Here is a 14,336-nt window from a genome sequence, read left to right on the forward strand (position 1 = left end):
GCATTACTCTCATCAACCCTTTCTGCTATTTCAAAGTTAGCTAAACAAAATCACGCTGAATTTCCTCAATTAATCCACATTTGTCCAAGTGATTGTTAATTTTGTTGAGGATTATGATTTCCCACCACGTAGGTTAAACTGCCTGGCCTGGAGATGCTGGTTTATCCTTATCCTCTGCGCGAACATAATCCCACCCATCCGGCTGTTAGCGATGGAAAGATGGTAGGAGTGGAGGGCCTGAATGACATTATTGTTACTAGAGAGGCAGTGCTCGACAGACTGGAGGGACTGATTGTGGACAAGTCCCCAGGACCTGATGGAATGCATCCAAGGGTTCTGAAAGAAATGGCGGAGGTGATAGTGGATGCCTTGATGATTATTTTTCAAACATCACTGGATTCCGGGGAAGTGCCAGAAGATTGGAAAACAGCTAATGTTACACCGTTGTTTAAGAAGGGTGGCAGGCAAAAGGCAGGGAATTATAGGCCGGTTAGTTTAATGTCTGTTGTAGGTAAAATGTCAGAATCCATGATCAAAGAGAAAATAGCGAGGCATCTTGAGGAGAATTGTTTGATAGAGCAGACGCAGCACAGTTTCGTTAAGGGGAAGTCGTGTCTGATGAATTTATTGGAGTTCTATGAGGATGTGTCTAGGGCGGTGGATAGAGGAGAGCCGGTGGATGTGGTGTTTCTTGATTTTCAGAAGGTGTTTGATAAGGTGCCGCACAAGAGGTTATTACAGAAGGTTAGGGGGCATGGAGTTGGGGGTAGGGTGTTAGCGTGGATAGGGGATTGGCTGTCAAATAGGAGGCAGAGGGTGGGGGTCAATGGGTGCTTTTCGGATTGGCGGTTGGTGACTAGTGGAGTGCCCCAGGGGTCGGTGCTGGGGCCTCAGCTATTTAGCATTTATATAGATGATCTGGAGGAGGGAACCGAGTGTATGGTGTCGAAATTTGCTGATGACACCAAGATTGGTGGAACAGCAAATTGTGCGGAGGGTGTGGAAAGTCTGCAGAAGGATCTAGATAGGCTGGGCGAATGGGCCAGGAACTGGCAAATGGAATACAATGTTGGCAAGTGTGAAGTTGTCCACTTTGGTAGGAATAATGGTAGGAAGGACTATTACGTACATGGCAAAAAGCTACAGCATGCGACGGTGCAGAGGGACCTTGGGGTCTTTGTGCATGAGTCGCAAAAACCCAGCTGTAGGTGCAGCAGGTGGTCAGGAAGGCAAATGGGATGCTGGCCTTCATAGCGAGGGGGATTGAATATAAAAGTAGGGAGGTCTTGCTGCAACCATACAGGGCACTGGTGAGGCCGCAGCTGGAGTACTGTGTGCAGTTTTGGTCGCCACACTTGCACAAGGATATTTTGGCCTTGGAGGGAGTGCAGAGAAGGTTTACTAGGCTGATACCAGAGTTGAGGGGGTTCAACTATGAGGAGAGGCTGAATAAACTAGGCTTGTACTCGTTAGAGTTTAGAAGAATGAGGGGAGATCTCATTGAGACATATAAGATGATGAATGGGATGGATAGGATAGAGGTGGAGAGGCTCTTCCCGCTCAGAAAGGACAGTAGGACTAGAGGGCACAGCCTCAAGATAAAGGGGAGGGGTGCGGTTTAGAGCAGAGTTGAGGAGGAACTTCTTCACTCAAAGGGTGGTGAATCTCTGGAATTCTCTGCCCTTTGAAGTGGTGGAGGCTCCCTTGCTAAATATATTTACGACGTGGGTAGATAGGTTTTTGATAGGCAAGGGGATTAAGGGTTATGGGAAGAGGGCGGGAAAGTGGAACTGAGCCACGTCAAACCAGCCATAATCTTATTGAATGGCGGGGCAGGCTCGAAGGGCTAGATGGCCTACTCCTACTCCTATTTGTTATGTTCTTATGTTCTATCCCCTTAACCCCACATATGTTTGAATTTGCTTTCACCACATTATCAGGCAATGAATTCCAGATTTAATCACTCACTAGAGTACTGTGTACAGATCTGGTCACCCTATTATAGAAAGAATATTATTAAACTAGAATGAGTGCAGGAAACATTTACTAGGATGCTACCAGGACTTGATAGTTTGAGTTACAAGAAGAGGCTGGGCAGACTGGGAACTTTTTCCCCTGGAGCGTAGAAGGCTGTGGTCTTATAGAGGTATATCTTATAGAGGTAATCTTATAGAGGTACATAAAATAATGAGGAGCGTAGATCAGTTAAATGGTCAATATCTTTTCCCGAAGGTAGGGGAGTCCAAAACTAGAGGGCCTAGGTTTAAGGCGAGAGGGGAGAGATACAAAAATGTCCAGATAGGCAATTTTTTCACACAGAGGGTGCTGAGTGTCTCAAACGACCTGCCAGAGGTCGTAGTAGAGGCGGGTACAATTTTGTCTTTTAACAAGCATTTAGACAGTTACATGGGTAAGATGGGTATAGAGAGATATGCGCCAAATGCAGGCAGTTGGGATTAGCTGAGGGGTTTAAAAAAAGTGCAGCATGGACAAGTTAGGCCGAAGGGCCATTTGACTCTATGACTGTTTAAAAGGTATTTTCTCATATAACTTAAGGATGTAATATTTGTAATGCTCCAGTCCTCCATTTCTATTGAGGATTAGAAGATTATGCCAGGACCTCAACATTGTGAACTTTTACTTCCCTCAGCATCTTCAGATTCATCCCATCTGGTCCTAGTGACTTGACTTTAAGTGCAGCCAGCATTTTTACTATCTCTTTATCAGTTATTAACCTAATCACATATTGCAACTTCTTTCAGTCTACAGCTTTCATCCTCAATCTCTGTCACGCAACGACTTGTGTCTTATGCAAAATCTTTAATCACACATTCACCTCCTCAAAAAAAGCATTCAACCTAGTCAGATAGAATCAATCTCCTCCTAAGAAATCTGTGCTGACTCTTAATTCATCCGTGCCTTTGTAAATAGTGACTAATAAAGCTTCACCTGGCAATAGTAAGGGACAGAAAATCTGGGGTAAGGATTGGGCAAAACTTCCAGAACCTACCAAATAATCCTTAGCACCCAGGAAATAAGGCCCCAGTATACATGGCAGTTGAGATGTCTCAAAGCCTAATCTTGTAAAAACTTCAATCATCATTGAATCTCTGCACTAAATGCATGATTAAGAAACAAGCATTTCTGGCTTGTATTGATATCGGATCCTTAAATCAATATCTTGACGTGGGTATCTTCATTCCAGCAAAATAGCCAGACTAAACAAGTTTACATTGTTGCTGTTGCACAGGATATTTATGGGGCACAATAAGAATTTAAATTAGTCAGGACAGGTTTTAAAAAAATGCACTCCTAGAGTGCAGATTCATAAAGGTCAACCACAGTGTTAAAGAGACTCTGTTCTGATGCTCAGGGATGGCATGATATCATATTGCATGTTACAACCATATTCCAGCCAGTGCAAATACCCCATAGAACTTCAGTGCCGCTATATTAAGGCAAAGGTAAGCAGGCAAGACCAACTAAATGGAGGTTGCGAGGATATATTATGCAATCAATTTTCTCCTCAATTTATTTGTAAATAGGTGGTGTCTGGGGAACTCTGGTTGATAATCTGAAAAAGAAATACACAAACAAACAAACAATGGTGGAACCCCAAATCAGGTACAGCCTGCAAATCCCTCCCAGGCATGCATACCATTTTCTATGTGCTCAGATATTTTTGGTCAAATGACTGACTTTTGATAATGTGCTTTGGGAACCACAGATTGGGAAGTACAGATTCTTATTCGCTTTTCCCTGGGCTTTTAGTTTCTAATTATAGAAAAAGTTGTAAGAGATAACCAGATGCTTTAATAACTGTTTATTATTGCCAAATGCTTTTAGCCCACTCAGAAGTGTAACTCTTCGTGAAAGTTTTTAAATGCTCATGTTCATGCGTTACGTGAGAAATTTAAATATGGCTTTCCACTTGCTTAAATTTTCATCATTTATCTTGAGCCTTGCAAAGCGCAAACTGGGAAACTTGAGTAAATTACATCAACCGTTTTGTTGTTGAATAGATAATTCTGCATCAACTAGTTTTGCTGGAATTTTGTCCCGATTTTGATAAAACCTGGAACAAACTGGCTTTGGTGTATAGTACATTACTTGGACAGAAGTCATAAAGTGGTGAAAATGTCATTGAAATGGGAGAAAAAAGTAAGCTTTCAATCATGTAAGTCTGGGATTAAATGGGTGGCATTGTGGCACAGTGACTAGCACTGCTACCTCATAACACCAGTGATCTGTGTTCAATTCTGGCTCAGGTCACTGGCTGTGCAGAGTCCACACATTCTCCCCATGTTGTGTGGGTTCCTTCTGGGTGCTTTGGTCTTCTCCCGCATTCCAAAAGATGTGCTGGTTAGGTGCATTAGCCATGCTAAATTCTCCCTGAGTGTACCTGAATAGGCGCCAGAGTGTGGCAACGAGGGTATTTTCACAGTAACTTTGTTGCAGTGTAAATGTAAGCCAACTTGTGACACTAATAAATAAACTTAATACACACAGAATTCAGTTCGGATGAAACGCTAAATCTGTTTCTCCTCACTGATGCTGTCTGATCTGCTGCAAATTTTCAGCCTATTTTTATTGTAGAAGAATTAATGGGCATACACAATGACATACTGAGAAATACATAAATTCTCCAAGGCATTGCAGCCATTGGAGGCTACCATGTGTAATCAAATATTTCAGGAAGTTATATTAATTCCAGTAGGCTTCTTGTAATGTACATAAACACTGTTTGCCAAATACACATTCTTCTTCCATTCAATTCTTTTTGCAACCATTTACAAGATTAGGTGCAGTATATAGCGCAATGCAAATGTGTTATGATTGTTTTTCTCTGAAGTTAGTGCCTTAGACACTCACTCCAGTGAACTCCTACTCCCTCTGAAACAATATCGCTGTAATGTAGGGGTGAACAGAAGACCCTTTGTATTTGCGCTGACAACTTGCACATATGTTGTATGCGATCTTGCTTGACTTCATGTAGCAAAAGAATAAGCACTCTATAATCCCTGGCCTAGGCTATAAACTGACAACCAGGCTTTAAACTTTAAATTGAAAATGAACAGTAACTTTGACATGCTGCAGGTAACAATAATCACAATCTTAATTATTCCTGCACAGAATGATAGAAAGGAACAAGCAGTTCTCTCCACTGTACCCTAGTGTGAGTGCCTGTTCACTGCTGATCTTCCATAGAGTCTCTCTAGTCTACACTTATCTTGTTAATGGTTTTTAAACCGACTTCCCAATTGGGCAAAAGTAATTTAAACATGTAACTCAAATAGAGGTGCCAATCACACATATCAAAGAAAGACATGACATGCTTATATTTGAATGGAATAGCCTCAGATTCCTGTTATAGGTTTAACATTTATTCTGGTGTTATTGTACAAAAACATGTGCCACCGTTTTGAGACTGAATCTAGTTTTTAACCCTGTATGAACGATGACAAAAAGAAAGCAATAGCATGACACATTTTTATCACAGAAACATAAAAGAGCAAATGAACACTAGTTACAGCCAGAGAATGATGAATCTGTGGAACCCTTTGCCACAGAAGGCTGTGGAGGCTAGGTCATTAAGTGTCTTTAAGACCAAGGTAGATAGGTTCCTGATTAATCAGGAGATCAGGGATTATGGGAAAAAGGCAGGAGAATTGGGATGAGAAAAATATCAGCCATGATTGAATGATGGAGCAGACTCAATGGGTTGAGTGGCCTAATTACTCTCCTATTTCTTATGGTCAAGACTGAATTCAAATGTTCCAAAGTTTTGCATGAATTAAATTCTTGCATCATTTGTTATTTTTCATAGAGTGCTCTTTCCATGTTTTGAAATTGTAGGTTATCTTATTAAATAAGACCAAAAAACTACATTGAGAGGCTTAAAACTACATATGTCTCATTGAGACATATAAGATGATGAATGGGATGGATAGGATAGAGGTGGAGAGGCTCTTCCCGCTCAGGAAGGACAGTAGGACTAGGGGGCACAGCCTCAAGATAAGGGGGGGCAGTTTAAAATGGAGTTGAGGAGGAACTTCTTCACTCAAAGGGTGGTGAATCTCTGGAATTCTCTGCCCGTTGAAGTGGTGGAGGCTGCCTCGCTAAATATATTTAAGACGTGGGTAGATAGGTTTTTGATAGGCAAGGGGATTAAGGGTTATAGCGAGAAGGCGGGAAAGTGGAACTGAGCCACGACAGATCAGCCATGATCTTATTGAATGGCGGGGCAGGCTCAAAGGGCTAGATGGCCTACTCCTGCTCCTATTTCTTATGTTCTTATTTACCTTTACATTGTTTCTCAGAAATGTCCCAAGTTTTCCAGACACAAAATCCTACATCATAGAATCCCAATAGTACACCGACATTCATCCCACCCAGGCTCTATGGCTGTAACCTTATGTATTTACCCTGCTAATCCCCCTAACACTAAAGAACAATTTTGCTTGGCCTATCTACCTATCCTACACATAAGCAATATCTCTCTTATAGACTTAAACTGCTCTTTGAAATTAGTTAGCAAAACACAAATATAGATGCTTTGACTGAGGTACCAGTCTTGGAACTTTCAGAAAGCCTCCAGAGAGAGAAAAAGACACTTCTTTTTTCCATTAGCCACAGGCAGCAACTGCCCCTCATTTTAAAATGAAAAGGAAACTGTTCTTTCCTGCAAGCTTAGCTCCTCCCAATGACCACAAGATTCTGTCCCTGTAAATCAACCTAATCATAAAGGCACATGACTCTACCTAGTTTGTCTAAAATCCCAGGGGAACATAAGTAAACAGAAAGTCCATTACCTCTACAAGATAACACAGTCCAAGCTAAAATCAGTTATTGTCCAGCATTCTCATCTTTTGAGTTGTATGTTTTCCCAGACAAATCGACTCTTGTAACAAAATACTGCCTCTTAAAACAGCCGACAAAAACATGAAACATACCAAAATAGCATAGTACCATCACACTATGTAAAGGAAAATAGGCTAAGTATTGTGCAAACAGCCCCAGTCTCTATGGTTTTGTCATTGGGATAATGTAGCAATGCAAGCAAGATAAAAGTGGCAATCGGAGCTTTAAACTTCCCATGTAGCTATTGCAGATGTGCAGATGTTGGAACTTCCTCAGGTTCCATCATGCATCAGCGATGCAGGTTGAGCCAGAGGCCTCTTCCCATATTGTAAAATTTGGGTCATTATTTTCAGGTCATTGAAGCCCTCATTCCCTCTCTACATATGCTACACAACCTGCTAAATATTTTTAGTGGTTTCTAGTTTTATATCTGTATTTGCTGACATTGGTTTAGGATGAAATGTCAAGAAGACATGAAAAGTTCTCCCTGTTGCTTTCTGAATATTGTTCTATGATATTTAACATTTACTGGAAACCCTGGAAGATGCAGAGCAATCTTCAGTTTCAAGGCTCATTCAAAGGACTGCATCTCTGACACATCACACTCCCTGAGTACTGTGCTGCAAAAAATGGAGCATTAGTTATTGCACTCAGTTCCAAGAGTTACCACCCAAACTGAAGGAATAAAATTCTGTACAAAATTGCTGCTGGATTTGTGCTGCTTTCTGAACTGCGTGCTGCCAATAATTTCACCAATTTATGCATTTGTAACTGTTCAAACTTTCACAATGTTCTATCATGGCTACATTGAGTGGAAATCAGTTCCAACTACACTTCCTTTTTGAAAACAAAAGTAGCTGAAATTCTAGCTGTAGAGGGTGGGATAGTTGATCTGAATTTTTTCCCAGTTAGCTCAATTTCTGTCACACATCTCCCTCTCGGCACTCGAGCACAAAAGAAGGTTACACAGTTTCCCTTTCATTTTGTGGCTTCTTGGGGACTCCCAGCTGTAACATGACTCTGACCACAGGGGAGAGACTTGGATGTAAAAGAACACCTAGTGTAGCAGTATAGCAACAATCATTGCTTACTTCCCAAACAAAAAAGCATCTGTGACTCAAATAAAAGAGCCACATCCATGAGGGAAGTGGCACACAGGTCCTGGCCTGACAGAATTGTAATAATTTGTCACCTCCGCTTTTGAGACCTTTAGGTTCTGAGATATCAATTATCTTGGGCAAAAGAAACATAAAAAAGCAACCCATGAATACCACGCTGTTTCTTTTGCAGGCTTCGGCAGATTCTTAACATGAAAAATAACACTGAGTGTTTTTGCTCAAAACAGAACCTCCCACTGAGCCTTTATGGGGGCATTCTGACATGAAACGATAGGTCACAGAAACTGCGCCAATAAACAGGTCACTGAAAACAAAGGTGTCATAATATTGATTGTCAACTAACACGGGGAATGCCTGGATTTATCAGGATACATGTACTACAGCTTTCAGTACTACTGAACCAACAGCACATTATGTCTATTTTTTAAGCTTATTTTCTTATTTCATTAGACGAGTAAGTGAATTAAGTAAATAACTTGAATGGCTGAGACACAAACAAACTGGTCTCTTGAGACACAGTTGCTTGTAACACGTTTGCCAAGATCAATCAATTTATGTTACTTTAAAGTTCTCTAACATCTCAAGTGTTCTTCTTTTTCAAAACTGTACAAGTTTTTAAACTTTGAAAATATGTGTTCTTATCATACAACATCAGACAAAAATAGTTTTCATAATTATTGTAGGAGAATTAGGAAATTGAGGTAACAATACAAAATTTCTGAATTTATTGACTTGTTTTGGTCATACTTCTTGTCATACCTGATGAGGAAACACTCTTGTGGCCTATAATGAGTTAAAGAATGGGTGGTAATTACTGACTTTAATCTACAGTGCTTCAAACACACACTTTCCATCATGTAACATCTGGGAAAGTGATTTTCTACAAGTTTTAGATGCATATATAGGCTAATGGGTTGCAGGCAATGGTTAAGGCTGTAACTTCACTGAGGTACATGCACTGATGATGTGATAAACCACCATCTTGAAGTTCAAGCTGCTTGAGAAGATCAAGAGAACTCTGATCACTTTACAGCTTTCGATATACTGCCAGCTATGTTTTATGCATATAGAGCACAATGCTTAAAAAAAGGTTTGGTTTGCCACATTGTTCTATTGTCTGACAAGTTTTAGGAAATTAATTACACAGTGGAGCTAAAGGGATATATACTTGTAAGGGGTGATAAAGTGATAGAACCTTAAGTGATTTGGCTCCATGTGGCAGTCTGTGTATCAATCTGATGTTTCTCAGGTGCTGTTACTTAGTGGGCATTGTATTGTGTAATACTGAGACAGAAGATGCATTAGGTGTCCCTTTCTGTATTACTGAGCAGAGTCCTGCAGCTTTGAGGGTGCCTGATGGGCTCAGTGAAACAAACTTTGGCTGACAGTGTGAAGGCTTTTGGGAGACTGTGCAAAATCTGCAGGCAACACTCAGCAAGTATCCAGGAATATATTGAAAGGGGGATGGGGAGGGGGGAAGGGGGGGGTGGGTGGGAGGGAAGTGGAGAAGTGGCACAGTGGTTAGCACTGCTGGCCCACAGCGCCAGGGACCTGGGCTTGATTCCTGGCTTGGGGAACTGATTGTGTGGAGTTTACACATTCTCTCCCTGTCTGTGGGGGTTTCATCCAAGTGCTCTGGTTTCCGCTCACTGTCCAAAACATGTGCAGATTAGGTGAATTGGCCATGCTAAATTCTCCCTCAGTGTACCTGAACAGGCACCGGAGTGTGGCGACTACAAGATTTTCCCAGTAACTTCATTGCAGTGTTAATGCAAGCCTACTTGTGACTAATAAATGAATAAATAATAAAATAAAGCAGAATCCTCTCCATAATCCAACAGGAATGCCTGAGCAGTGTTACACAGTACCCAGATGCTGCAGAGGACCTGTTAAGAAACAGGGAATTATCTCTACCACCCATTTCTCTCAGAACACTCTCATTCCATACCACCCATCCCAAACCCCCACAACTGATATGATAAGCATGCCCCTTTTGGAATACAGTTAGAGCTGTGCTTGAAATAGCAAACAGAAATTTTCAAAAACCCACTTAAATGACTGATATCCCACCAACCCAAAAGACTGGCCAAAAGAAAGACTTTTCCAGCTGTCAAAAGGGAGAAAGCTTTCATCCTATCAATCTGGGTTTGATTCAAACTTAAATCCCAGAGGATGGTACGTTAATCCACTCCACTTCACAGTCACAGAAACTAATAGACTAATAATATTAATCTTTTTCACGTGAAAAATCCCCAGTAGGTTAAGTATATACTTGACCAGAAAAATATGGTAGAAGATTATCTATGCTTTTTAGCAAAAATATCACATAGAGGTTGTCATCAAAATCCCTGTTGTGGACCTAAGCATAACTGCATGGAACACGCAACTGGAAACGGCACAGCAAAGACCAAGGGGGTTTTCAAACATCAAGAGGATGAGTCACTCAAAGAACTCTGACAGCACACCTGAAATCTCAGCTGGTTTCTATCAAGCTGTATTTCCAAGTTGTGTAAATTATTCCCCAGGAATTTTCTTCCGCTGATGTTGGTGCCAAAAGGATTTCACAGAAAAGTCAAGAATGAAAGACAAGAAAGTGTGCAAGGGGGCCTGAAGAGAGAGTGTTAGAACCCGAGAGGGGAGAGCGGGGGAAAGTACAATAAGCAGTGATACAAAAAACTGATGCCTTACCTCAGCGTGTGAATTAGATAATCCATTCTCTATTGACAAGCCACTGGAGTTATTGTTGGGAGAGCTCGGGCCAGATCCTGGGGCACTGTTACAAACCGAGGAATCTTTAAGAAAAACACAGTAATACAATCAGAAATTACACAGTTACTGCATGTCCACAGTGAAATTGGCATTAGCAAAACAGTGATATCCTTTCTGCTAAATCCAATATCTCTATTTTTCCGCATTTGGCAAAATTGAAATTTATTTTCAATTTATTAATAACCTGGTTTAGTCTATACCGAATCTGTTGGATCTACAGGTTCCATTTTGATAAAATGTATTTTTTAAATGCCCTGAGCTCAGTCAATGAGGATGGAATTTACATTGACGCAGACCATAGCACTGAATTTTGTTTTCCTAATTTTCTCTCCTTAAAATGACTCATGAAGTATATTGTTCCATAGGTACTCACATTCTTCGTGTGTGAGCTTACACAGGGAGTGTTGGCAGGCCTTTCAGTCATGGTGGGAGGGTTAATGTTAAACAACATCTTGTTTCCACCAGGTATCCAAAAGCGCAGGTCTCTGATATTGATCACGAATTGGAAGTCTGGTTAATGTTTTCTTCCCTTAGTCCAAGTGTACTGGACCCAACATGTAGTACCTCCACCATCACCTTGACTGAAAACTGATAACTCAGCATAGCTTAAAGATTGAATTTGGAGCATTCAAATTTTTTATGATTGAGCACCATGTTTTGCAATGCAATTTATGCACTGAATGATTAGAATAATTTAACTGTTTTAACCTAACTTTGCTTCAGCTAAAAAGTTTAAAATTTATTTATTAGAGCCACAAGTAGGCTTACATTAACACTGCAATGAAGTTACTGTGAAATTTGCCTACTTGTCACACTCCGGTGCCTTTTCGGGTACACTGAGGGAGAATTTAGCATGGCCAATGCATCTAACCAGCACGTCTTTCAGACTGTGGGAGGAAACCGACGCACCCGGAGGAAATCCATGCAGACACGGGGAGAACAAGCAGACCCAAGTCGGGAATCGAATCCAGGTCCCTGGCGCTGAAGCAGCAGTGATAACCACTGTGCCACTATGCACACAATTCTCACACAGTAAGGAAAAACATATGAGTACAAGAAATCATAGAACAAGAACAAGTAATTCAACACATCAAGCCCCGCCCCTTTCCTCATATCTCCAAACAACCTATACTATCCTCAGCAACATACATTGTTTGGCACTTCTAACATATCAAAGCATCCCAAAACAGCTTCATGGTGAGCGTCAGACCTGAGCAGCAGCAGGATGCAGGTTAGAGAACATAGTTAAAAAGGCTATCGAGGAGGCACATGTACTTTTTTGAAAATGGGAGGAATATAGCAAGAATTCTTCAGGTTGTCCATTCAAATAGCATTATATTCTGGCATTCTGGTACAAGGCCTTTTCTTGTCAGCCTGGATCTTGTATGTTGCTCGTGTGGACCACGAATTGGATTCAATTTGAATTTGAATTGTTTTTTGAAGGAAGTGAGGAGATGGGTTAAGGGCTTACCCTGTCCACTCTGTGTGTTGGCTTTGTAACTTTCAGAAGGGTCTATTTATTTTTAAAACTGAGCATTTCATTCAAAAATCTTGAGTTACATTGTTTATCCTACTTGTTACTGTATTTTCAAAAGATGTGTCGTATTCTACTGATTGCCAATAGATGGGGCCTGTGTAACAGAAACATTTTATTTGTCTTGTCCAAACCATTCTTATCTAATACGTGCTATAAACTACTTGGCAAAAAAGCCTTGGAGCTGGATTTTATGGACACTATCAGTGAGTTTGAAGATGGGTGGGGTGGTTCTAAAAATGCAGCAGGTGGCCTTCCTACCATTTAAGTGGCCATTCAAGTGCACCATCTTACACCAGCCACTATTTTACCTACAGTAGCATGATACCCATGAAAGTGGGAAGCCTGGCAAGTTCTATTCAGTGGGCTAGCGTCAGATAAGAGGGGAGTCTTCCTTTGAGGGCCTCTGTGCCCATTGGAGACCTCCTTCACAGAGTCAAATGCTTTCCCACCTCTCCACCCCACTTCGCAAACCCAGCCCCCATCACCTTGATGCAGCCTGTCCACCAGGCCCTGTCAATACTCCAGATTTACCTTCAGCCCATCCCCATAACCTCCTCTTCTTTGGAGAGCCAAGGAAACACAATGCCCCTTAAAATCCAACGCTTGATTTTTAAAAATTGGTTAAATTACACTTCCATCTTTACTCCTTCATGCTGGATGTCATTGGACATAAATGACATACAGCACACTGGTTTTTTTATGCACTGTTACGAGGATGTGTTTCCTTTAAAAAATAAAATTATTCATTTTTTTCTTAAAAATATATTGAAATTCTCTTACATGGAGGACGACCAGATGATGACAATATGCAAGTATCCTCTGAACCAAATGGGATAAAGAAGAACAGTCAACACCCTGGGGAGTGTGAAAGGCCTCATCTTTTGTTGGCTTTACACTATTCTGAAATCTTTCAAAAACTTCTGAGATCAGAAATCAAAATGTAATTACCTGTTCTAAAAACAATGACTGCAGCAGACACGCATTAATAGCATTTCCCTGGAATATACAGCCAGCAAAGTTCTTCAGGAGTTTGTTACCAAGCAAGAGAGAGATCAGGATACTATACTGAAAACAAGCTGCAAAAGGATATTTGTCCTCTCTCTCACTCAGAAGTATTGTGCCCGGATTTGGAAAGTAACTATTCTGAAAGGAGAAATTTATTGCAAATGATGGACTTTTGGGAATAAAACATGGGGCAAAATTTTACTGTCCTGCCATGGTGCATTGCCCTTTTGGTGGATATTGCAAGACATTTATATTTTCACTCAGTTTGGCGGGACCATGATATCCCCACAAGATGGGAGGGACTGCAAAATACTGGCCTTCGAAATCTGCTCCACACAACCACACTCAGGAAGCCATCTGAAAAAAATGGCTACAATGTGGAGTCACCACATTGAGGCTAGCCAAAGAACAGCTAACTGTTTACCTTATCTACTCCCTCATTTTTATCTTCACGATCTATAAAAAAAATCCATAAGCTATCCTCTTATTCTATCATTTTTACCATGGTATTTGTAAACTCAGGGTATATGAGTTGCGATTTACCCAGTTTTTTTTAAATTTAGTAAATACTTGCAATGAGCTATGCTTAAACTCAGAAAAATTGACTGAATGATTCTTTATGATTTGAAAGTGCGAATAGCTGAACTCCTGCAGCATTGACAAAGCACATCCTCTCTAAATTCACAAAAAAGCCTTGGTACAGTCAGGCCTGGAGTGGTAAAACAGGAGAAACTCAGCTAGTCCCACTCTCCCACCTTTTCCCCAACGTCCTGCAATTTTCTCCCTCTCCACGTTCTTACCTAATTCCTTTTTGAAAGCCAGAATTGAATCTGTCTCTGGAAAACTCTTAAAATAGGTCTTCCAGATCCTGATCACTCACTATGTAAACCAATGTTTCTACATCTTGCTTTTGATTCAGATTTTAAATATATTTTACAGCATTCACAAGAAAATGCAGGGAAGGTCATAGCCAGAATTTTCCAGCTGTTCATGCCAGTGCGATCTTCTGGATAAGCCAAAGGTGCACCCCTGCCATAGGTTACCTG

At 40.9% G+C, this 14,336-nt stretch overlaps 1 protein-coding gene across 2 annotated transcripts in view; it reads right to left on the reverse strand.

Moving 5' to 3' along the window:
* Window positions 1-14,336, reverse strand: part of LOC145355275 (histone deacetylase 9-like) — a 781,248-nt gene that overhangs the window by 266,561 nt on the left and 500,351 nt on the right. For both annotated transcript variants that reach the window (XM_080207173.1, XM_080207182.1), the window contains exon 10: window positions 10,668-10,771. In XM_080207173.1, coding sequence (XP_080063299.1) covers window positions 10,668-10,771 — 104 coding nt within the window. The remainder of the gene's footprint in view (window positions 1-10,667; window positions 10,772-14,336) is intronic.

The sequence above is a fragment of the Carcharhinus amblyrhynchos genome, chromosome 2, assembly GCF_965287045.1.
Source record: "Carcharhinus amblyrhynchos chromosome 2, sCarAmb.v2.hapA, whole genome shotgun sequence".
Lineage (NCBI taxonomy): Eukaryota > Metazoa > Chordata > Chondrichthyes > Carcharhiniformes > Carcharhinidae > Carcharhinus > Carcharhinus amblyrhynchos.